General features: G+C 41.1%; 2 protein-coding genes across 2 annotated transcripts in view; both read left to right on the top strand.

Annotated features, from left to right (window-relative positions):
- The window catches only part of ITGA2B (integrin subunit alpha 2b), a 55,832-nt gene extending 51,660 nt beyond the window's left edge, over window positions 1-4,172 (top strand). The window contains exons 27-30 of the mRNA XM_029287224.1: window positions 396-509; window positions 1,368-1,457; window positions 2,334-2,456; window positions 3,435-4,172. Of these exons, the coding sequence (XP_029143057.1) occupies window positions 396-509; window positions 1,368-1,457; window positions 2,334-2,456; window positions 3,435-3,527 (420 nt within the window). The 3' untranslated portion in view covers window positions 3,528-4,172. The remainder of the gene's footprint in view (window positions 1-395; window positions 510-1,367; window positions 1,458-2,333; window positions 2,457-3,434) is intronic.
- A 3,302-nt stretch (window positions 4,173-7,474) lies between these two features.
- The window catches only part of FAM171A2 (family with sequence similarity 171 member A2), a 54,316-nt gene continuing 51,277 nt past the window's right edge, over window positions 7,475-10,513 (top strand). The window contains exon 1 of the mRNA XM_015831522.1: window positions 7,475-7,589. Coding sequence (XP_015687008.1) covers window positions 7,475-7,589 — 115 coding nt within the window. The remainder of the gene's footprint in view (window positions 7,590-10,513) is intronic.

The raw sequence follows: 10,513 nt of genomic DNA, 5'->3' as shown, positions 1-10,513 counted from the left end.
CTTGCTCCCTCCCACGTCTCTCATCCACACAGCTAACATCAGGGAATTTTTCTTTTTTAGAGCTAGATGTCAATGGAGGGTCTCCTTTCGCGCGCTCAGATCCGTCTTCCGTTTTCCTTTCCATATCGCCTTCACACCCTTCCCCTTGGGTCCTTTCCAATGTCGCCCCACACTTCTTTGTCCATAGTCGAGTACACGTTGCACCAACTCGCTTTCCAACGTCTCCCCCCCTCCTCGTCTCCTTTTTGATGGTGCACCCACATACATACATATATACACACACATACATACACACACACATACATACACATATACACATACATACATACACAATTTGATCATACTTTAGAAAAAACTTTACTTGATTTTAAAAATTTAATCCTTTCTGTCTTCAGAATTGTAGCAGCCAATTGTGTGCTGTCGTCCACTGCCAGGTGGGAACGCTAGAGAAGGACCATGGAGCTATGGTGACTATTCATTCAGTACTGTGGCTGCCACGTTTACAGGAGGTAAGAAATCATAATTTAATAGGTATAGACCAGTTTATAAACCTTCTGGAAAGGTCTGCTCTGCTAAATCAAAGCCATGCTAAAAAAGGTATCCAACTAGCTTACCAAGAGACTATAGTATGTTGCATTGAAATTATAAACACAGTTTACTCAATGTGTTGTCAGAATGCTGAAACGTTGTGGTATCCAAGAGGATAGGTACTTGTCTCATAGAACTGACAATGGAACATTCAGTGAAGGATCAACAGAAAAAAAAGAGGCAGCGGGGTAAATGGAGAAACAATGGGATGGTTTGGGTTCTACATATATCCTGTTAAGAGGCCATGGGAACTAGAGAACTGTGCCCAGGTCTTTAAGGAAAAGAGGCCCAAGGAAGGATCCGAAGCAAATTTTAAAAAAGGCACCCAGATCCAAGCATAAGAGGTAGCAAGTGAGAAAGAGTAGCATTGCATGAATAAACAAAAGCCCTTTGAATAATGAAAGCTGTGGAGCTGAAAGAATAATGATCATAGGACAAGATGTACTGGTAAATGAACATAGAGCATTGTAAGTGCAATATATTGCTTTGATTAAAGGGCTAAAGTAGGACTGAAAATAAATTAGGCAGAACTCCTCAGTTATTCCGTAACTAATCTTGAGTCAGTCATTGTTTTGTAGCCTAACCTACCATATAGGATTGTTATTGTTTTATATCACATTAGGCTACTGCAATTGATGTGTTAGATCTTAGAGCAGGTGACAAGCCAGCAGATGATTCACAAAGCAGCAAATGTTTATAGTCTCTTTCTGCCTTCTCCCACTCCACATATATTAATGAGTCCCCCCTGCTATTTCCTTCTTACACAATAGCTTCCAAAGCACCTTCTTATCCAATCCCAGGCCCAGTTTATTGCCACAGGGATGCCTTACAACATTCAGCCAGAGGTTCTACCCAGTGGGACTGCCCTGGTAAGTCCAGGATTATCAGCACTATTGGCAAATGTGAAGTTTTTTATCAATGCCAACATTTTTTCAACAGGATTTGAATTTTGGCTTAGAAAATCAAAATATTTTTTGAATCATAGCATTTATTAATTTCATAAATTCAAAGCTAAATATCAGTCTGCCTGGTTTGAGTCTTTTCTTCCTTTTCCCTCTCTATAATCTATATATATTGTAACTTGAATGCTGAAACTGCTAGATATGGACTGAAAGTTAATGGAACATTTTCCTGAATCATTTCCATTTTAGAAATTTAGAGCACTACCTTATTTATTCCTGGATAGTTCTGGAAAGTTGCTGACACCTGAAGAATTACATAGTATTGTGTCATATGGATGCCTATTCTGGTTAATAACCTGAGATTATCAATGGTCCTTTATACACATGTGCAGCCCTTTGTCCTTCTCTTAATGATCTCAAACCATGAAGACCCTGATTAGCCATTTTGTTTCCCACTTAATCTGAATTGGGCAAGTATATTTTCTAAAACTTGAGGATTTGATAGATTTGCTATATTAGGAATACGGTACCTTTATTCTAAAGTTTCAGTCATGTTGTTGGAGACTTCCTGGCTTTACAAAGGGGAAGTAAATGAGATTATTTGTAGAGGCAAAACAATACTTCATATTTCATTTTCCTAAACCAAGATATGATTGGCAGAGTGACTAATAACAATTTAGCAAAATCTTCTCTTCAAAACATAACTGCAGTTCCATCTTTTAACAGCCTTGCAAGTATGGGTTGGGAATGACAATCATTATTTTGTTATTTCTTCTTGGCTATAATATCAACCTGTTAATTCATCTAGTTTTCTTTCTCCCATCTCTTTCCTGCTGCTCACAGGCTACAACATTAGTCGAATGGGTGAACCCTGATGCCGAGAGAGACATCCCTGTATGGTGGATCGTAACAGCTGTGTTGGTGGGACTTCTCCTCCTTGCAGTCTCCATTATTGTTCTTTGGAAGGTACATGAAACCCTGGGCAGGGAAGCCTGACCTGTATAAAGCACAGGATGCAAAAGTCCAAGCACACGCTCCTCTTCATGCTGTCCTGGAGAGAGAACCAGGGTCTGCTTTTTGGAGGCAAGATAGCCAGGGATACATCATATAATCTGGAGAACATAGCGGATGAACTCTCTGATGTCTGCTGGTTGCATAAGCTTATCTGTAAACAACAGAAAATAAAAAGCAATGTCTAAGTAAAGTTAAGGATGGTAACAAAATTATAAACATCCTGTCCTGGGACTAGCCCCTCTGACTGCCAATTCCAACCTAGTTTTGGAATAGAAAATGCTTTGATGGGTTTGAGCAAATGATCAAACAGATTATTTTCCTTCTGATCCTTAAAATGAATAAATAGTTGACAGTTTGAGATTGCTTAGACAGTTAGTAGGTGGAAGGTACCCTAGCTTCGCTTCTGGGCTCTTCAGTTAATATGCTAAATAAATACATAGCTTTGTGTGGTATATTTTAGCCATGTCAGAAGCGTCCACCTATGACAGTGATGGCAAACTTTTTAGAGACCGAGTGCCCAAACTGCAACCCAAAACCCACTTATGCATTGTTGGGTGCCGGGTGGGTGTGGCCCATTGGGTGGGTGTGGCTGCGGTGGTAACAGCAGACTGGGTGGGACTAAAAAGTTCAATCAATCAATTCCAATTTTGCAAGATCTTTTTTTTCCCCGCGAGAAGTTGAAATTGATTGATTGAACCTTTTTTTTTTTTTGCACACGGCGGCAGAGGCCTAAAGCGAAAAGGTTTTATAAAACCCAGCTGAAGGCCTAGGACTGGGGCGACAGCGCGCGTGCCCACAGAGAGGGCTCTGAGTGCCGCCTCTGGCACCCGTGCCATAGGTTCGCCACCACTGCCCTATGAGAAACTACTTCACACCTAAAGTGACTTGTTTCTTATTCACTCTGTTTTCCCACTTTCTTTCCTTCAATAGACAGGCTTTTTCAAGAGAAAGCGACCACCCACCGAGGATGAAGAGCAGCTAACTCATGATTCTGGAGTTCAGTCAGCTGGAGCGAGGCAATAGGGTATTCTATTCCTCCCATATCTAATCTCATTATTGAATGGATCTATTCCTTTCCTGCTCATATTCTCTAGTGTTCAGATACCAGCAACAGGCAGTTTGTAGAGAATGTAATTTACTCACTCCCTGGATGTGCAAGTCACATTTTTATCAGCTCCTCGATTTCAGAAATCATGTCCTGGCTGCAAAGCTTTGTTATAAACCCACCAAATGGATTACCAACTGCAGATTCAAAAACTCATCTATTTATAATAATAAACAGCTAATGGAAGATAATGTTATAAAAATTCAATGCTTTAAAGAATCCTTCACAACCTAACTTAAAAATAAACGTTTTGCTTATTAAAGGGAAAGTCAGTGGGTATAAAAAATTGCCTAATGTATTAAATGCACATGAAATGTGTCTGATTCCATCAACATTCTTGCAGCTAGGAAAATTCTAATTTTCTTTTAAATAATGATATTTTTGTATAGTGTACTTTGTTCCTTTTTATATCATTTCCCTTTATTATATAAATCTGTTGCAGACTGTAGTATTCCTTAATAATTAAGGTATGAACACTCTTGTAAAAAATCTGTGGGCTGATCTGAGAAACTATTAACTATTCCTCATTCATAACCAATCGGTTTCCAGGTACAATTCCTTCCCAATATAAAAAAAAAGAATAAACATTAATACTTTTACACTAACAATATTGGCTTCTTTGACTCTTTGTGGTCCATGGGGAAGTCAGGTGATGTTGATGCTCAGAGTTGACTTCTGGGATTACAAACATCACCCCAGCAATGTCTAGTCCAATAGAGATTAAAGTCATTTTGGGTCTGTTCCAAAGCTGAAGATGTAGACAAGAGAAGTCTGCTGAATCTGTTCCCTCAGGCACCTTGTTTCCCCGGGGACTTCTGAACTCAACAACTGGTTATACAAGACATGAAACATATTCTTCTGATTTATAAAATACTTTGCCCTTCAATCAACAAAAGCTACAATTTAGATTCTTTAAAGGTGTATTTTGGTATTGTAGCACAACAACCATAATGTTCTGAAAAAAACTGCAAGTCATGTAGAGACTTCTTCAAAAGTTTTTATTTATTGCCTTCTATCAATATCATGTAGTTCTTTGCGCAGTAGTTTGGGAGCTATTAATTTGTGACTAAAGCTTGTTTTCTTCATTGTCCCAATTAGTTAATTAAAATTGGAACATTTCTTTTGAAGGAAAAACTATATGCAAATAAGCAGTGATCTCTCTCTCCCCCTCCCCCCTTTCTTTTCTGGGAAATTTTTGAAAACACATTTCTTGTTATTCAGAGCATGTAACAGGCAAACCATGTGATTGCTGAAGTTTGTTAATATTCAAGACATCAGCACCTTGAAATGGGAAGGAGGGGGATAGGGATAATGTACATGGTTGTCATCTAAAGCCAACCGGAGGTTTTGTTCTTCAGAAGTACAACATTGTTCAGAAGATAGCTAGTTTGAAGACTCCTTGGATTTGGTCTGAACAGGGAAGGATTTTCACTTTCTAACTAAACTTTGATATAGCAGTTTCTCACTTAAGAGCCTACAACTGATGCACAGAAACACATGGACATGATTTCAGCAATTAGCAGTTTTTAAAGGAAAAGTAGCTTTGGGAGAAGTGCCTGAAAAAGAGCAACAATATAGACCACTGATAACTCTTTCCTTCCCACTTTCATTTCCTTTATGGGTACTTTTTGCCCATGTTCCTGATATATACTTCGAAGGGAAACAGATTTTGGGATGCTGCAGGAACAAAAGCAACTCTATTGCTGAGAGACTTTTGTTGTGATGGTATAGAAACACATCCAGCCATACTAGGCAAGAGAAAACCATCAGGCTTTTTTATTTTAAAAACATGCCTGCTGTGAATTCAAGGTTGGGAAGAGTCCCTCTCCTCTCAAGTTCAGGAACTTTCCTAACCCCAAGGCATCCTGAAAGCACTCAAGAGCCTTTACGGAATCAGGAAGCATTTCAGCAAGCTACAAGTCTGGATTTAAAATGCTAACATCTGGATCAGGTTTTTTTTTCCAAACCTGACAACTTTCGAGGATCTAGGGCAGGGGTGGTCAAACTCTCAATGTCACATGACGTGTCGTGATGTATCATGACTTTTTTTTCCATTGCCAGCAATGGGGTGAGTACAGTTTCGCCATGACACATCCAGCCCGCGGGCCGGCAGTTTGACACCCCTGATCTAGGGAATTCAGTTCCCCAGCATGCTGACTTGGGAATTCTGGAACTTAAAGTCTACACACATAAAGTTCCATGTTTGACAAACACTGATCTATAAAAAAATTCCACTGAAATCAATAATCACTGGATTTGCCCTAAATACTACAGTATATGATTAAATCTGGTCCAACCATTACATTAAATTTATTATATTTTTATCCATAGTGCCAACAGGCATCTTTCTACAGTTATTTTTACTCAGGAAGGTTAAATTATTTAATTAATTTCCTAGCTGATAATATGTTTGCATTTCCAGAATTCCATTAAAAAAAAAGTTTTATTCATTTCCTTGTTGTAAACTCTCTGTCCCACAATTGGGCAGTTTGTAAAGATTACAAATAATTTTTTAATATAATTGTATTTAAAGTTTTAAAAACAAAAATAAAAACTACTACAAACTAATATAGAGTGAGGAAGAAAAAAAGAAATCAAAGATAGCTAAAAATGCAAGGAAGGAAGAAAAAGAAAAATAGGGGGGGGGAAAAGGGGCAAAGAAGTGGCATCGTCTTTACAGCAGCTGTAAGTACAATTATAAATTTACCTTTCAGTAGTAACTGAGACACCTCCTTAATTCACAGAAATATAATAAGGAGGAGAGGTACAACATAATCATATTTGCAAGATACTTTGGTCATAATCAATCAAAGTAGTTTTAGCCTTCCTATAGAGTTGATTTCTTGCGCTGGTCTGTCTCATTGGGCTGAACAATCCTACCTCAAGTCATCAGTGAGAGCCACCCCTATGATTTCAATCCAGGATTGCAGCCTGCAATCCTGTCTGCCAAATAATCCAGTGTTCTTTGTAACTGCTGTCCTATTATCTTCCATAGAGATAGGGCAGTAGTTGTTGAATCCAAGGAGACCTCTCTTAAGATTGCTGGTTTGGCATCTCCTCCTCCTGCAAGTATGCGTTGACTGCAGCTCGAATCCAACTCCTTGTTCCCTTTCTGGACAAGGCTATGGGAAAGATTCCAAGGCAGGCTCAGACTGATGACAAACCAGCCAAGTTTTAATCCAGCTCATGCCTTCCCTAGGATCATCTGGAACCATCCAACCATTGCTTCACCCCATAACCATGCAGGAAGGCCCAGAAGGGCAAATACAGATTACATCAGACTAGTATTTTGGATACTAGAGCTTGTGAAGAATTTCAGAGTCGGGAAACATTATAGTCTACGGTATTTTACATTATTTTACATGTGCAAAAGATTGTTCATTGCTCATTGTTTCAGGAGGATGCCTGTTCACTTCTGTGGCTTTCTTTTTCCCATTCGTTTCCTATTAGTCTGAACAAAACTTAATCGGAATAGCAGCCATGTTTTGCACATGCTCAGAGACATATTTTTGGAGCGTTGCTGATAGGAGATGCGCCTCCTTACGTGCCTCAGGACCCCAGGTCGATATTGATCACAGTTTCTAGGTGAGGTAAGACAAGGGCGGAGCGTTGGAAACGAAGTAGGCGGCAGCCGCGGCTGCAACACCGAGACGATCGCGGTGTTCGTTCGCCCAGTAGGTGGAGCCGTTTGAGCTCCCCCAATCTTGTCGCTGGACAGGAGGGGCTGCCGGACTGGGGTAGCATCGCAGCGCCGCCTCTGCTGTCGCCGGCGCATAACCGGATCCTGCAGAGCCAGCTCTGTTGCTGCCGAAGGTTCTCTGGACGCGCCATGGCCGGGTAGCAGGAGCCGGTGGGGGCGGCCAGAATGCTGCGGGCGCCGACTGTGGCGATGCGCTTCGCCATCCTCTTATCGCTGCTCTTCGGCCCCGGCTGGTCAGCTTTGGGCAAGACGCAGCCGGGGGAGCCTCCCAGCCCGCAGGGTAAGTGGCTGCGAGACTAGCGGGGAAAAGCTCACGGGGCGCGGCGGGGTGGAGAGAGGGGGGGTTGTCGAGGCCCCGCTCGTTTTCCGCGGCTGGGGTGGGTGGGGCAGTTTGGAGGGATGGATGCAGTGCCTTCGGGTGGAGGGAGCCTGGAGTCTGAAATTGTCGCCTTCCTGTCCCTTCCCGCTCTCGGTCAAGGTGAATCGCGCCAGGGTGGGGGCAGATCTACGTCCTTTTATTCTTGCCGTTTTTTGAGCGTTTCGACTTTCTCTGCAAGAAATCAGATGGGGAAGATTGGAAGAGGTTGTAGCAGAACGAAGGAGATGCGACGCACGAAAAGGGGAAGGAAAGAAAACGGATAGGTCCACGCTTTTTTTTTAATCACGCGTCTTCCATCCTGTATCCCGCCTTTCTTGATATTGGAAGCCGCATTGTCTTCTCCCCTTGGAGGGCGCCCCTCCCGGACAAAGAAAGTCAAAATGGGGCAGGAATCAACCAGCTGCTTACTGGGGGTCTTGATTGGGTATCCTTGCATGGCTGCAACCTGCACCTCCCAGGCATGGAGTGAGAGGGGAGAGGAAGAGGAGAACTACATATATTAAGGGTAGGGTAAATCTCCGATATTATCGCTCAGCCATGGTAGCAATCCCCCTGCCCATCTCTCTTCTCCTCCTTTTCTCCTCCCCCACTTTACCCGTCCATCTCCTTACATGGCAATCTTGATTCCCCCTACCCACACAGCCACAGCTAGGGTCTTTTCCTCCTATTTCCTTCCCCAGGGCTTTGTCTGCCTTTCTGTCCTTTTCTCTAACAGATGTGCCCCTTTTCTTATCCTGCTTTTCTTATCCAGCCTTCTTCCTTCCAGATTCCTACTTGGTCCACACCCATTCGTTCTCTATATATCCTCTCTGACCTCTGTTGCTGTACCTGTTGACGCTCCAGCATTCTCTTTGTTTGTCTTCAGTAGTTTTTATAGATCTACACACATTCTTGTGTATATTGTCCTCAGATGTGTCAGCTTTTTCACTGAGTCTTTATTGTCTGAAATAAATATGACATGTCTGTTTTGTGGCATTCAAACATAGATGTAGGTTGAAGCTATCAGCTTAATTTAAATTTTAGTTATTTATCTTACATTCTATCTTTCCATCTTTCTATCTCCCATTAATTTTGTTTCTTCTCTTCACCCCTATTTGATAGCCACTTCTATTTTTCCAAAAGGCTCAATAACTTAATTATGGGTCCCTGCCTTAATTATGGCTCCTTCTTTGCACCATATACATCCATCAAGGGAACCTCACTTGGAATATGGCATGTGCCCTTGAGTCTCTGTGACCACTTATGGAATAGGACCTAAAGGGAAGCATCCTCTCCGTGCTGGTGAGAAATGGCAGCCAATGAAAGTCCTAGGAGGAGTGTCCCCGAATGAGTCTGAAAATCAGAAGAGTCTGGCTACACCATATGAGTATATGTTTGCTTTTGTGTAGTTGCATCTCATTTGATTTCAGTGGCCTTCCATACACTTGTTGTTTATGTCTTGGGTTTACATGGCAGAACAGAGACAGAGGTTCTGTTTATTCTGGCTGGTGAACTGCATATTTTTGTAAATGGCTGAAATGACTGAAATAATTAAATCTTTATATGTGGGTAGATGTGACAACTGTTCCTTATATGCGATGCAAATAAGTCATTAATTCATTTTTATCTCAACAAGGGGATAATAAATTCTGTGATTTTTGGAAATCGATGTCTTCTCTAGAACTGCCATTACATTTTGGAAGAACTGGTTCCACCCACTTATTTTCAAGTCGTCTGTGCACCTGCTGCTCCTGAGAGCCACACCAGCATATTCATGTATCAACAACATCTAGAGTTGGCTGGTTGGCAGTAAGCCACAAGCTCTTCAGCCTAATCTTGCATTGTGTGGTTTCATAGGAAGAATAAAGAAAAAACATGGTACAAGTCTAGTTTTTAAAAGGAAGACTTATCTGTGCCTTTTTATATCAAACTGGAGTTATGCTCAATCTGGTTTTCTTTGCTTAAAGAACAGAACAAGGAATACTGCATTGCTCTGTATCTGGACCAGTTCCTGTTCTCCTTTTATATTTGGGAAGATGTGTGATTTAATGTGTCTTATCTTTAGATTATATTAAATTAAAAATTATATGTTACTTACAGTCAAAACTATTCACAATTCAGAAAAATTACCAATGCTAATTCATGAATATCCTTAGACAATAGTTATGGCTTTGCGTAAATGTCTCTTGGACTATAAAATATGCACAATAAAATAGTTGAATAATGTCTAAGTTGCTTTTACTGTGCTATGTTTAAAACACACTTAAGTACTTTATCATTGGGACATGCTGGTTTAACTGTCATGCCATTAAAATCTCCTGTCCCTATATTAGCATTAGCCCCTGACAATGTTTCCTTAGTTGGCTGCCATGTTGCCTTAGTTAATTCCATGTTTCCTTAGTCAATAAATTGCTCTGAAAGTCTCCATTCCAAATTAAACTCTGCTTCAAATTTCCTCCTCTGCTTTTGTTTTACAAAACTACAACACATTATGGATATCCTGCTCCTTATAATCCTTATATTGTGGTTTATCACCTTACTTCGTTCAAAAGGGAGTCTTTTTAAATGCACTTAGATATTCTTTGCTTTCTTACTATTGCCCAGAACTTGATCCTGATAACAGATTGAAACAGATTTATATGCTGCCTGTTAAGTCTGGAGAATAATGGCGCTTGAGACGAAGCATTTCTAACAAGTCTTTATTCTCTGCTTCCATTCTACGAACAACCCGAGCAGAGGCACGCAGGCCTCTATTTATACCTTCTGATCCCCGGGCAAGTTCAACCAATCACGAGGCGGTCTTTTCCCGCCTTGCGCATGCGCGCAAGGCCGGCGCCACTCAGTCT

This window comes from Protobothrops mucrosquamatus, unplaced genomic scaffold (assembly GCF_001527695.2).
Source record: "Protobothrops mucrosquamatus isolate PMUCROS unplaced genomic scaffold, P.Mucros_1.0 scaffold_257, whole genome shotgun sequence".
Lineage (NCBI taxonomy): Eukaryota > Metazoa > Chordata > Lepidosauria > Squamata > Viperidae > Protobothrops > Protobothrops mucrosquamatus.
The sequence above is the reverse complement of the archived record's forward strand: the minus strand, read 5'-3'. Positions and strand labels throughout refer to the sequence as shown.